This window comes from Alexandromys fortis, unplaced genomic scaffold (assembly GCF_014885135.2).
Source record: "Alexandromys fortis isolate MF-2015 unplaced genomic scaffold, M_Fortis_MF-2015_v1.1 scaffold_3, whole genome shotgun sequence".
Taxonomy (NCBI): domain Eukaryota; kingdom Metazoa; phylum Chordata; class Mammalia; order Rodentia; family Cricetidae; genus Alexandromys; species Alexandromys fortis.
Window position 1 is genome coordinate 15,988,742 of NW_026067909.1, and position 14,127 is coordinate 16,002,868.

The 14,127-nt window shown below is 47.0% G+C and overlaps 1 protein-coding gene across 3 annotated transcripts in view; it reads right to left on the reverse strand.

Annotated features, from left to right (window-relative positions):
- Positions 1-3,291: 3,291 nt before the first annotated feature.
- Positions 3,292-14,127, reverse strand: part of Dpf2 (double PHD fingers 2) — a 31,660-nt gene continuing 20,824 nt past the window's right edge. For 2 of the 3 annotated variants that reach the window (XM_050137004.1, XM_050137003.1), the window contains exons 2-12: positions 13,248-13,408; positions 12,468-12,575; positions 11,106-11,269; positions 10,211-10,303; positions 10,009-10,087; positions 9,472-9,513; positions 8,203-8,340; positions 7,940-8,068; positions 7,684-7,796; positions 6,772-6,853; positions 3,292-4,509 (exon numbers count right to left, since the gene is read on the reverse strand). In XM_050137004.1, coding sequence (XP_049992961.1) covers positions 4,433-4,509; positions 6,772-6,853; positions 7,684-7,796; positions 7,940-8,068; positions 8,203-8,340; positions 9,472-9,513; positions 10,009-10,087; positions 10,211-10,303; positions 11,106-11,269; positions 12,468-12,575; positions 13,248-13,408 — 1,186 coding nt within the window. In that variant the 3' untranslated portion in view covers positions 3,292-4,432. The remainder of the gene's footprint in view (positions 4,510-6,771; positions 6,854-7,683; positions 7,797-7,939; positions 8,069-8,202; positions 8,341-9,471; positions 9,514-10,008; positions 10,088-10,210; positions 10,304-11,105; positions 11,270-12,467; positions 12,576-13,247; positions 13,409-14,127) is intronic. The other variant, XM_050137005.1, reaches the window with a different exon arrangement.

A 14,127-nucleotide genomic window follows, 5' to 3' on the forward strand; every position in this document is an offset into this window, starting at 1 on the left:
CGCACCCACCTCCAGGCGCTGTCCCGCGGCTCCCGTCCCTGCCCCAGCCCGGTTCCCGGGCCTCGGTGTGCTAGGCTACAGCAAAACCAGAGAGGGACGGGTGCCGCGACCCCAAGGGCAGAGCGCTCCGGGGGGGAAGCAGCACGGGCGGCGGGCGCGCGCGCAACACGGACCTGCGCGCGCTGCCCGCGCCCGGCTCTCTCAAGGCTGGGAAAACCGCGGCTCAGCGGCTCGGCAGCCCCGCCTTGGCAAGTTTGATTGGCCACTAGTTTCACTTGTCCCGCCTCAGGCTGTATTTCATTGGACGCCGAGGAGTGGCGGTTCGTCGGCCTTCTGTGGGAGGAGCTTCCTGCGGTGAAGGGCGGGAGCCCGAGCGAGGGTCTGGTGGGAGGACTCGGCCTTAGTGCCTGATTCTAGGCGACCGGCGTCCCAAGGCGGTGACCCAGGTGGCTTCGACGCCATTCCCACTGGGTACCAAGCAGGGATACCGGCCTTCCTGGAGTTGTTTTGGAAACACGATGAAATAAGAAAACGAACGGATGTAAGCTTTACGCCACAAAACCAAGTTACCATGGACAGCGCTGGCTGACCTTCGGGCTCACCAACCAGCTATAAAACAGAGGCCGCCAGACCTGAGGTGGCGAAAAAGGACGCATTTTTTTTTTAACAGTTTTGGTGCCTCATGGCAAGATCTAGGTTCCTATACCAGTCATTTCCCTCCTTTGTAATATTTGTCCTGAATTAGGTGTAGACATCTTAGCCTCCCTGCCCCTACAGCCAGGACCCCACTTTTCTGTATTTTCAGTCTCTTCAAGTGTCTCTGATGAAGTCTATTTCAGTGGTCTCACTTGCAGATTTTTTTCTTTTTTGGTCCTCAGTTGCCTGACTCTCTCTACTCCTGCCCTACTTAGCAGGACAGGCAGTGCAAATCTCCTCAGAGTCCACTCTGCCAATCTACCGAATGCAGAAGCAGCACAGGGCTCAGCTTTTCTATCGGCAACAATGACCTCAGGATGTACCAGGAAAATCTGAGGACACTTCTGGTGACACATTAAGTATTTAACTGAATCTTTAAGAAAAAAGAAGGGGTAGGTACTGGAGGGATGGCTCAGAGGTTAAGAGCACAGGCTGCTCTTCCAGAGGTCCTGAGTTCAGTTCTCAGCAACCACATGGTGGCTCACAACCATCTGTAATGAGATTTGGTGTCCTCCTCTGTTTGTGCAAGCATACATGCAGACAGAACACTGCATACTTAATAAGTAAAAAAAAAATCTTAAAAAAAAGCCAGGCATGAGACTCATGCTTGTAATACCAGAACTCAAGGAGGATGAGGCAGGATCACAAGTTTGAAGACATCCTAGGCTACATGGCAAAAACTCAAAAACAAAAAACGGTATCAAATATGTGTGTCATGCTTTTCCCCACACATGCCATGGTACTGGTGTGGAAATTAGGGGACAACCTTTCAGATAGATTTTTTTTTTTTTTTTGAAATAGGGTTTCTCTGTAGCTTTGGAGCCTGTCCTGTAACTAGCTCTTGTAGACCAGGCTGGCATCAAACTGCCTGCCTCTGCCTCCTGAGTGCTGAATTTAAAGGCACGAGCAACCACCGCCTGGCGGGAGTTTTCCTTCCTTGTTGAGGTAGGTTTTGCAGTGTGGCATACTCCAACCCAGTTGGATATGAAGCTTTCCGCAGATTCTATCTCCACTTCCCATGTCCCTTTAGTACTGAGATAACAGACACACAACACAGCATCCAGCAACTTATCTGGGATGCTGGGACAGAATTCACATGGTCAGGATTACATGGCAAGTACTTTTATTGGCTGAGCCAGCTCCCAGTTACAGAATCTAAAACCCAGGTTGGTGACTGCTCTTCCAAAGGATTTGGATTTGATTCCCAGAACCTATATGGTGACTTAAAGCCATGTTTAACTCCAGTCGAGGCTATCTTGTGTACTTGGTACACAGACATACATGTAGGCAAAACACTCAAAACAAAATCAACCAACCAAAACAATCCCACAAAGATCACAGTTCAGTTCCCAGCACCCACTTCAGTGGCTCAAAATTGCTTATAATTCCATTCCAGGGGATCTGATTCCTTCATCATGATCTCTGCACTGAGGTGCACATACCTGTACATTTTTCTTAAAATAGAGTCACCCTATGCAGCCTGGCTGTCCTGAAATTCTCTGTTGCAGAGTCTAGCCTTGAGCTCAAGATCCACCTGCCACTGCCTCTCTGGAACACTGGGACTAAAAGTCTGTGCTAACACTGTCAACTCATGTTAAGTTTTACAAAGTCCATATATACTCCTGAGCTTATACAAGATCCATTATGTAATAGCAAAGTACTTAGTTGGACTGGAGCAACTTACTGTCGGCATATAAACACCCTGGGAATGCTGGGAAGCTACACTTTGGACAGTTCTGGTCCTGGATCCCTGCTCTGGCTCGGCAGTACTGCAGGCAATGAGAAGGTCCATCAGATGAGAAGACTGAGATTTGTCCTCCTGGCTGCCCTCATCTTCTGTCCAAAAGCTTTCCTGTCCCATGATGACATTACTAGTTCCATGTACGTAGCTGTGGATGGGTGGGCACTATGCACGTGAGTGCCGGTGACCAACCCGGCCAAAGGAATCAGATCAGCTGGAACCAGAGTTAGTTACGTGGTGGTTTTAAGCTGTAAGGAACTGAACTTGGTCCTCTGCAAAAGCAGTGAGAACTCCTCTTCCCTGCTGAGCTACCACTTCTCTCTGCTTTTAACCCTGTGACTTTTGTTTGTTTGAAGAGAGGGTTTCTCTACGTAATAGCCCTGGCTATCCTGGAACTTGCTTTGTAGATCAGGCTGGCCTCGAACTCACAAAGATCCACCTGCCTCTGCCTCTTGAGTTCTAGGATTAAAGGTGTGCACCACCGCCCAGATAATTCTTTGAATTTATACCACGAACAAGCTTCTGGGCCCACTTTAAACATCCACATCACAACGCCATAGGTTCACCACACTTCCAACTACATATCTTCTAACCAGCCAAAGCACAGAAATAAATAAGGGTGCTAAAGTTGATTTTAACTCAATTTTTGTATTAACAGCTTTTTAAAATAACAATAAATTGTTGTAAACTTAAATATTTATCAAAACTAACAAAATTTTATGGCGGAGCTCAGCAAAAATTTTGTGGTTGTTTCAATTTTTCAAAAACCCACTGTAATTAAAGAAAGTAAATTTGAAGTGAAATGAAATGGCTTTTCAACCACCAGTCAGGAGACAAACCATCATTCAGAGTGCTCTGTGTAAAAATGTTTATTTTTACTAATGATTTGAATACAGGAACTAAAGATGGGAGGAGGGGGCCTCAACTTTGCAGAAAACAACAGTTAGGGCCTGCCCACAAGCCTAGGAGGAAGGCCATTCCAGAGTGTCCTGGCATGGACTGTTCCCTCCTACTTAATGTCAGTGCCACTAAGCAGGAAACAGAAAAATCAGGGTGTGAAGACTTTACCAGCTGCTAGCTAGCATGCAAGGAATGGGGACCTCCCTGTGACCCAAGAGCCAGGATACACAGGCAGGAGGCAAAGGCTCCTGATTCAGTTAAGGGCAGGACGCTGAATGTCCAGGTCCAGGAAGAATGAAAAGGGGATTTTGGAGGTAGGCTTTTTTATCGAGTTAAAAAACAGGCACATTATCCAACTTCTCCTTGTGGCCCCCAAGCTGCTGGCACAGCCACTGACATTGTCCCTCTCCCCACAAAACAAAAGGGAATAAGGAAGGAGGCAGAAGACACGAAGTTCTGAGGATGGGAAATGTGGATGAGTCAGCCAAGCGCAGGAAAAACAGGTGCAGCTGCTTGTCTCTGGGACTAGGAAGGACAGGACAGAGCCAGACGGTGTCTGAGAGCATCCCATTTCGAGCACAGGACCCATGAAGCAAAACAGAGGACAGAGGACTGCTTTGGCAGAGGCAAAGTGAAGCAGAACAAGGGGTATGAAAAGGTCCTAACAAGTGCCACTTCAGCCTGATCACTCCAGTTGCTCCTAGCAAAGGCCAGGCCTAGCTTACCCCTGGGGCTTTTGGAAACCCGAGGTGGGGGGCTAAGCTAGGCCTGAGACAAGTGAGCTGCTCTCATATTCCTCCTCAGAGGACCCCATCTGAACCCTGTGATTACCAGGGACTTGGCCAAGGCAAGCAGAGTGAATGCACTTCCTGGAGAGCAGAGAGAAGTTGGGCCCACAGGTCAGTCCTGGGGCAGCGTGCTGCTCCTTACTCCCTGAGGGCATGGGGCCAGAGGCAGTCAAGAGTTGCCACCTCCCTGCAATGTTGCCAAAGGCAGGTTGGCAGGACTACCAGAATGAAAGAAAAGGAGGAGGGGCATGAAAACCAAGGTGGAGGAGAGCAACAGCCTTAGATGTGTGAGGAGCTGGGTTGCACATCAGGAGGAGTTCTGGTTCTGGTAGATGGACGCTTTCTCCTTCAGCAGATCCAGACACAGGTGGCAGCTCCAGCTTCCTACAGAGAAGTAGAGGGTCAGGGTGGATCCTACCAGATTCCCATCTGCTGTCTTCCCACTCTTAACACCTCTCCCCAGGCAGGACAGGGTAAGTTCTGCAGCTGTAGCTTCATAGCTATCCTGAGCTTAAGAATTTCTTGGTCTTCAAAACTATGAAAACTGGAACTGGAGAGGCTGACTACTCAGAAGTTAAGAGGATCTGGCTTCAGCTCCCAGCACTCAATGGAGGCTCACAACCATCTGTAATTCCAGTTACAGGGGATCTGATGCTCACTCCTGACCTCCAAGGGCACCAGGCACTCATGTAGTGCAGTGACACATATGCAGACAAAATACTGATACATAGACTAATAAATGCATCTTAAAAACAAAAATTAAACATCCATGGAGATAAAGGTAATACTAAGTGGGAGGACAGTGCCCAAACAGATGCTCAGAATATCCTGTCTCCTCAGTGGCCCTGGGACTCAAAGGACAGTCTGGGCAGACACGAGTGTTTTGTGTATTTGTATCTCACTACATTTATTTACTGATGGGGTGGAATGCACCATACCATGCATGTGAAAATCAGTTCTATCCTTGCACCATGTTTTTGGGGTTGAACTTAGGTTGTCCAGGCTTGGTTACAAATGCCTTTACCTGTTGAGCCATCTTGCCAGCCAAGACGCAAGTTTTGTTTTGTTTTGGTTTTTTCAAAACAGGGTTTCTCTGTGTAACAGTCTTAGCTGTCCTGGAACTAACTTGCTTTGTAGACCAGGCTGGTCTTGAACTCACCGAGATCCACCTGTTTCTGCCTCCCAGTGATGAGATTAAAGGCATGTGCCACCACTGCCCAGGACAAAACTAGTTCTTAATGTTTAAAATTCATAAGCATAAATTATGTATGTTGTTAGGACAGTACTCCAGAGGAAATATCTTTTATTAGTTTCCCAAAGACACACGGTTCCACTAAAACTAACCCAGTTGCTCTAGAGGCTGAAACAGGAGGACTGCGAGTTCAAGGGCTAACCTGGGCTACAGAGCTAGCTCGAGGCTAGCTCAGGCAACTTAGTGAGACTCTATTCAAAAAATACAAGTGTGGGAACAGTGAGAAGTTTAGAGCCTGAGGACTGGAGTTTGATCCCCAGAACCCAGGGTGAAAGCAGACCTGACTTCCAAATGTTAATGCTGTCCTCTGACCTCTCCACAAGCACTATGGCTCAACTGCAATAGCATTCTCAATTTTCTTTTTAAGAGTTGGAGAGAGAGGGGCTGGAGAGATGGCTCAGAAGTTAAGAACACTGACTGCTTTTCCAGAGGTCCTGTATTCAATTCCCAGCAACCACATGGTGGCTCACAGCCATCTGTAGTGAGGTCTGGTGCTCTCTTCTGCTCTTCTGGCATGCAGGCATACATGGAAGGAATGTTGCATACATAATAAATAAATAAATCTTACAAAAAAAAAGAGTTGAAGAGAAGGATATAGCTCAGTGGGAAGGCATTTGGCCAACATGTACAAGGCCATGGGTTCTATCTCTACTACAAAAAAACAAAAACAAAACAAAACAAAACAAAAAAACCCAAAGGAATGAAAACAAGCAAAACAAATGGAGAAGAGAGGAAAGAAGCAATCCATCAGAGAGGGAGAGCAACACCAGAGGTGTCAGGTCAAACTGCCAACTGAATTTCTGGACTACCCGAAGGAAGAAGACAATTTTCTCGTGGTAACTGTTCTCTGCTCAGCATAGTTCTTTTTCATGTTGGGAATTTTCTGTATCTCTAAGTATTACTAATGACAAAATGCAAACATTAAATTCTTCAAACTAAAATGCTGTGCTGGGCAGTGGTGATGCCCATCTTTAATCCCAGCACTTGGGAGGCAGAGGTAGGCGGATCTCTGAGTTCGAGACCAGCCTGGACTATAAAGAAAGTTTCAGGACAGCCAGGGCTACATAGAGAAACCCTGTCTCAAAAACAAAAACAACAAACAAAATAAACAAAAACAACAAAATGTACTGAACTAAACCTTGCTTTCAGTGTTATCAGAGACTCTCAGTATTTACAATTCAGGTGATTGTCTGAGTTACTAATTTTTTTTTTAAATCCACAACATATCGCTTTATTATGAAATCTATTCTGTATATGAATCTATGGGTATTTGAACGCTGAAACCCACACAATTACAGATCTATAACAAGTCACAAATTTCACTGTCAATGTTTTCTTTGGGTGTTATGGGTCCTTCTGGGATAAAATATTTTGAGTAGATCTGGGCCACTTACCTTCAGGAGGCTCAGACATGGATGGGGTGAGACAGTACATGTGGTAGCCACGGTCACAATCATCACAGAAAAGCAGCTGGTCCTACAGAAGGCAAGGAGAAAGAAAAGGGATCCAACGGTTTGTGTACCTAACTTATGACACTGTTGTTATTTCCTAGAGGGACGGTAGCTGCTAAGAACATCCAGATATAGGATCTGACCATCTCAACTGATCACAAAGCCTACTATTTCCCTACAATCTCTTCTTTACAAGGCTGTCTGAAAATATATGACAGAACATATCATTCCCTTAATAAAAGGTGGCCTCTGACAACATCCCCAAGGTCCAATCACGGGGGGGGGGGGGGGGGGGGGGTTCAGTGGCAAAGTACATAAAAGGACCCAAGACCCCATAGATCAAGATACCTCTCTGATCCACCTCCCCCCACACAGAAGATCTAGTACGTAGCAATGGTCTCATTACTGTCAGCCTGCCCACCTTGAGGTTTCTGCACTAGCTATTGGAAATACACTCACTCCATACCTTCTTGGACTGCTCTTTGTATTATCAAAACTCCAACATCAACCTCATTTCCTTCAAAAGCAAATCTAACTAGAAACCTCTACCAGTATCCAGTTAACTCTTTGGCTCATCACTAGTTTCATTTTCTCCAAGGCATATCATATCCTATACAACTCTGTTACCCCAAGTACACAGATTCTACGAAAGCACGGTCTTCTCTGTCTTATTTAGTGACCTGCGAGCCAAGAACACTGACTGTTACTGCTCAGGAAACAGATTTTTCTTAAGCAAGTGTAGAGTTCCCAGGGGTAGTTAGGGGAGAACATCTGGGAGGCCCTTGCTTGCTCTGACAGAAAGCTTGCTTTGGAGAAGGCTGAGGAGAGCCGGGCGGCTGAGAGGGCGGCACGCACGTCATTCTCCGAGGTGCCGCAGAGGTTGCAGCACTTGCACTCGATGCACTGCCAGCGGTAGGTCTTCACAGCTGCCATCATCACAGGGGTGAACTGCAGGCAGGACGGGTGCCCTGTGGGGGAGGGGAGTCAAACAAGTGGCTGGAAAACAGGGTGGGGAAGGACTAAGGGAGGCTGCCTGCCTGACGGCACTGGAGTAAGCAGGCCAAGGGCTTCTTGGGCACTGAGTGTAGCCTGCTCTTTGAAAACGGAGTACCTGAGCGGCCACAGTCAGAGCAGGACACTAGTTCCTCAGGCTGTCCTGTCTTCTTGTTGATTTTTGAGTCCCCCAGGCAGAAGTCACAGTAGTTGTTGGGCAGGGCTAAACCATCAGGTCCTTTTTTGGCTACAGGGGGGAAAAGAAAGAAATTTTGATGATGATCAAGGGAAACCTGGATTACCCACCCCACATTCCCTACAAGGGGGTGTCTATAACTAGGCTGGCACCTCTCCTGTTTGCCCACCCTGACCTCAGCTTACATTTTTGCTCCTCAGACCTCTGGGAAACAGGAGTGGGTGGCTGAGAGTCTTCTTTGTCCTCTCCTTCCTCCTCAGCCAGGTGGGAATGGGCATAGTGGTAACTGAGGCCTGGTCGGTTCTTGTAGCGTTTTCCACAAACTGGGTGAAGAAGATTGCAGAGCAATGTTAGGACGTGAAGGTGCTACTTACTGACAAGCTGTAAGCAACACCTGAGGCCTATGGAAAACACCTGTCCCCAGCATCTCTAATCCGGGAAAAACCTTAAGATGGCTGCTTCCCCTTAGCCAAGAGCAGCAGGTACTGGACCTCTCCAGTTTCTAGGATTCTCCTCCCTCCTTACATCACAATCCCACAGCTACAAATATTTTTCATGTCAGCTTTTGGAAAGACTCAGCCCATGTTGCAACACTTGTCCTGGGAAGAGCAACTGTCTGGGAGCTCCAGGTCGGGAAAGTTCTATGGTCTTCCTTATAGGAAAGGGGGAAAGTAACAAGATGTCAGACTTCTTCTGCTGTGCACGTGTGGCGCACTCATGCCATCCCATGAATATCATGCAGCAAAAAGAATAGGCAAAGGCACGCCTTTAATCCCAGCACTCAGGAGGCAGGGGCAGGCAGATCTCTATGAGTTCGAGACCAGCCTGGTCTACAGAGCTAGTTCCAGGATAGGCTCCACCAAAGCCACAGAGAAACCCTGTCTCGAACCCCCCACCCCAAAAAAAGAATAGGCAAAGGGCTGAGGGTGGGTCTCTGGGGGAACACCTACCAACTGAGCAGTCAGGATAACTGTCCCCAAAGAATCTGAAATATACTCCCATACTAGTGTTCTGCCCAGCCCCTGCCAACCAGCAAGGAAATATTCATGGTATCTTATCTTGAATGATGACACCAAGAGGGGCAAGGGGGCCAGCAGGAAGGAATGAGGATGGGAGGAGGTGAGGGTATGATGGTGGGAACATTAGCTGACCACCTGGTGTCTGTTTTGGGGAGCATCAGATGAGTCTATCATAATGGGTTTCTGTTAAGACTTTGGAGCTACCCCACATACTAAGCCAAATGGCTATATAAGTAAGTCTAAGGGAGATAGGCAATTATAAAGACAGCTGCTAGGACCCAGAGAGTGGAGCACAATCGGGGTTCCACAGCACTTCCGTCATACCATTGCAGAGATTCCAAAGCTAGCATCACAGGAAATGAGAAAGGCAGGAGGAACAAGGGAAGAGGGGAAAGGGACAGGAAAACCACAAGTCTGAAAAGTTGAGAGAGCTACCTCTCTGGGGCGCTTTCGAGGTATGCTTTTGTTTGAAACTATCTGAAAGACAGAAAGAAAAGTCATGAGAAGAAGGCCTTGGTACATTTGAGACAGGGCAGCGGCAGCAGCAGCAGCAGCAGCAGGAAAACAGAGCAAGTGAGAGAGAACCCCAGCAGCAGTGCTATAGGCTGGAGGCCACGGAAGTAGGGTGAGCCAAAGCAAAGGGAAAGAGGACAGACACTGACCCTCAGGGCTGGCCCCCTGTGCCCTGCCTTGATGGGTCAGCAGATCTGGATGCTGCCCACTGTGAGGCCAACCCTGTCTGCTGTTGAGTTCCCTCATCCTCCCACCCCAGGAGCCACAGAAATCTCTCCCAGAGCATGCAGGTCCCACCCACTGTGAAGCAAAGGCCAGGGCTTCTCAGAGGTTGGCAGGCAGGACAAGAACCCAGGCTTATTTTTATCATCCAATGCAAGAGCATGGCCCCCTTACTCTTACATCCAGGGCAGGGGTTGGGTCCAAGGAAGAACTACCCACCCCTTAGGAGGCACTCACTGTCACAGGCATAGGGCTTATCCCGGTCCTCTAGGATGGAAGCATCCAGTTTCTTCCGGGCACTGCTCACACCCTTACTCTGACAACAGCAAAAAGACAATGCCATTACTAAGGTGCCTAGGCCAGAATAGCAAGGGAACCCCAAGAAATAAAGCCTGGACCTCCAGGGCTACAACTTTCAGGCAGCACACTGGCTCCTCACCTTGGATTTCCCCTTCCCCCGACGCTTTGGAGTATCTTCTTCATAGTCTTCATCATCAAGGTCATCTAGGAAGTCATCAGGTTCCAGGATCCGCTGAGTGTACCAGAAGATTTGAATGAGCAGAAATCAAACACATCCAAAAGCTCCCTCATGACGTAGAATTAACCACCTGAATTACTCTGAAGCTTCTCTGGGGCTTAACCTCACCCATAATCATTCTTCGCCTTGCAATCCCACTCCTGCTGCCTTTAGTGCTTTCTTTCCTCTGAGCCTCCTCAAGTTGCTTTCCCCCATCTGTTTCCAGAGCTCTCCCTGGTACCCCAGGCAGCCATGCCCTGTCCTGTCTGCTCTGCTTTAATACCCATTCCTAGTTTAAGTGAGCTTTGCTGCTTACTTGTGTGACCCTGAGGGAAGTTTTAACTGCTTTGCGTCTGCCTTCCTGTCCGTGAACTAGGAACCACAGGACCTACCTCAGATGGCTGTACAGAAGGAAGCATATGGAAAAACTTAGCACAGTACCTGGCTTCTCTGTAGCTCTTCTCATCTTTAAACTTAGCATTAACTTCCCAGCTGATAGCTGGGAACCAGGTGTGCTTCACCTATATAACACCAGACACCTAAAGTCTCTTGCAAAATTCTCGTGTAGAAGAGAATGAGTGAGTGAGCCTCTACTGAGAGGGGAAAGGAGTGTCAAAGAGCAGGCAGCAGGGCCGGGGGCCAGCACAGCCACAGGGCCGCCTCAGCTTCTGTTTCTATCTTTTGTGCTATGGTTTACATAGCACCAAGCAAGTGTTCTACCATGGCTCTGTCAATTCTGCTAACTGAGTGCACCCTCTCCACCCATAAAGAGGAAGCTGGTCCTTATTAAAGTCCTCTAGCCATAGGGATAATAGACCTTCCGCGCTCTACTGTTGGTGACAGGAAACTCTCCCAGGCTGTCATCATCAACACGGGGATCTGGAGCGCCTCGCTTCTCCAGGGGGTCAGTACGTAACAGAGCCTCTAAACTGCTGCCATCCTGAGAGATAAGTCCCTCTTTCTTCAGGCTCTGGTCCGTGTCTGAAACAAATCAGGATGAAGCAAGCTCAGAAAGGCTAACTCAGAGCCTACACGATATGGGGCCAAGTCAAAGTCAGCCACTAACTGCTGTCTTACAGGAACTAAGATATCTTGGTTCAGCCAGGACTGGATTACAGCTACTTACCTGTTTCTCCTAACACAGCGAGTTCTTTGAAGGATGAAATCATACCTCATTTACTTTAGTACGGGCAAGAGCTAACACAGAGCCTGGGACTAGCAAGTGATCAGCAAGTCTCTTCCCATGCAATAGACCATGGTTCTGCTTAGGAAGTAGGCCCCTTACTTGGTTTATTTACTCACTCTTGATTATTTTATTTATTTAACTTTGTGCGCATGTGTGTGGTATATGTCTGCATGGTATAGGAACATGTGTGGGTACACATGTTGGAAAAGGACATTGGGTGTCCTGCTCAATCACATTCTGCCTTAGTCCCTGGAGTTTTTCACCCAACCCTGAGTTAAGCTGGCTGCTAGTAAGCCTAGCTCTGTACTCTATAGTTTTGGGATTACAGAAACAGATTGGCCATACCAAGTTTTTTTTTTAAATTAATATTTATTTGTTTATTATGTATACAATATTCTGTCTGTGTGTATTCCTACAGGACAGAAAAGGGCACCAGACCCTATTACAGATGGTTGTGAGTCACCATGTGGTTGCTGGGAATTGAACTCAGGACCTTTGGAAGAGCAGGCAATGCTCTTAACCTCTGGACCATCACTCCAGCCCCACACCAGTTTTTTATATGAATGACAGATTAGAATTTAGGGCTTTGTGTTTATACAAGAAGCACTGGGCCATCTTTCCAGCTTATATTATTTTGAAATAATTTCATGTTTGTTTTGCTTTGTTTTTCCAAGACAGTTTCTCTGTGTAGCCTTGGCTGTCCTGGAACTTATTATGTAGACCAGGCTGGCCTCAAACTACAAAGATCCACCTGTCTCTGCCTCCCCAGTGCTAATTTCATGTTTCTAATTTTGAAGCTCTCAGGTAGCCCAGGCTGGCCTCAAACTCCCACTAGCAGAAAATGACCTTGAATTTCTGATCCTGGTGCCTCAACATCATCAAAGCTGTGATTATGTAGGAATACACAGCCATGTTCAGTTTATGCTGGAGATCAAACTTGTGCATGCTGAGCGAGCACTCCAGCAGCTGAGCTTTAAGATCTCCAGTCCTTACCTGGTTTAATAGACGGAAAGGAAAGCCTGGGATCCTCAGGTGGGTGGGCTCGACGCTTTTTCCGCCAGCGCCGGGCAGGGTAGGAATACAACTGTCCAGAGGCCAATCCTGTGGAAGGAAGAGCAACAAACCCTAATCCAGCCCTAGAAAACAATAGCAAATGTTCTGTGGATGAGAGCTCTGTTGTGCTCTAGAGCAAAGGAGTAATACTGAACACGTGAGCCTGGGGTGGGTGGGCTATTTAACAGAAAAGACAAACAGATGTGAACTTAAGTGCCAGGAAGACCATACTTGCTTTGGTGTTGTCCTATATTCCTTTACACTGTGAAGATTGTCACTGTGATTGGTTTAATAAAAAGCTAAACAGACAATAGCTAGGTAGGAGGTAGGCAGGACTTCTGGACAGAGAAAGGATTCTGAGAAGAAGGCAGGATGGGCAGTACAGAGTAAAGGTTACTGGGCTATGAAAAAGAACACAGATTAAAAGATAGGGGCTAATTTAAATTTTAAGAACTAGTTAAAAACAAGCGTAAGCTAAGGCCGAGTTTTTATAATTAATAAGTCTCCATGTTAGTTTTGTGAACTGGTGTCCCAAAGAAAAATCTACCTACACTTGTGAGACCAGAAAACAAAGGTGCTGCTTCCTCCTCCCCACTTATCCTGAGACCATATTGATCTACTGGTGTGAGCAGCAGAGGACTTCACACTACCCTGTCTCCTAGGTGAAAAAAGACACTTCCTCATGCTCCTGAGTTACTTTCCTGAAGCCTGCAACCTTACCTGGTCCACGGTGTCGCTTTTCCATCCAGATATAACAATTGCTCTGGGCTACTCCGGTCTGGGAGTCCAAGAAAGGCAGGCGCACACTGCGCTCAGCACAGAGGCGGGCATTGTAATTGTGGCACTGTTCCATGGCATCTTTGTAGTACTGCTCCCCAAGGCTGCAGGAAGGTAAGACACAGAGGTGTGGGTCTCAGGTCATCCCTCCTTCCTGTCAACTGCTTCTCTAGAAGGCTCAGGAGTCTGGGAGACTCTCTTTTCTGTTATTCATCTCCTTTTCTGCCTCAAGAGACACAAAGAATCCTTCACTAAGCCACCACACAAGAAAAGACAAGTAACCATGAGCTGGGTCACGGACCCCACATAATAAATAATAAACAATCACTGTGAGCAACACATGATTTTGTCACGTATAGAATCAGATTTAAGCCTTTGAAAATATTTGTTTTGCTTTGAGACAAGGTCTCTCATTCTACAGCCCAGGTACTAAACTCATGAAAATCCCTCTGCCTCAGGCTCCCAAGTCAAACTTAAATCTTAAACCACACAGAGTGAAAAGGGATGGAGGAAAAAAACTCTCTGGTAAAGTGCTTGTCAGCCCTCACAAAGCTCTGGATTCAATTCCCAGTATTGGGGGAGGGAGGAATAGGGAAGAAGTGAATTTTTCTTTCTTTTTCTTTTTTTAAATATTTATTTATTTATTTATTTATTTATTTATTTATTTATTTATTTATTTATTTATTATGTATACAATATTCTGTCAGTGTGTGTGCCTGCAGGCCAGAAGAGGGCACCAGACCTCATTACAGATGGTTGTGAGCCACCATGTGGTTGCCGGGAATTGAACTCAGGACCTTTGGAAGAGCAGGCAGTGCTCTTA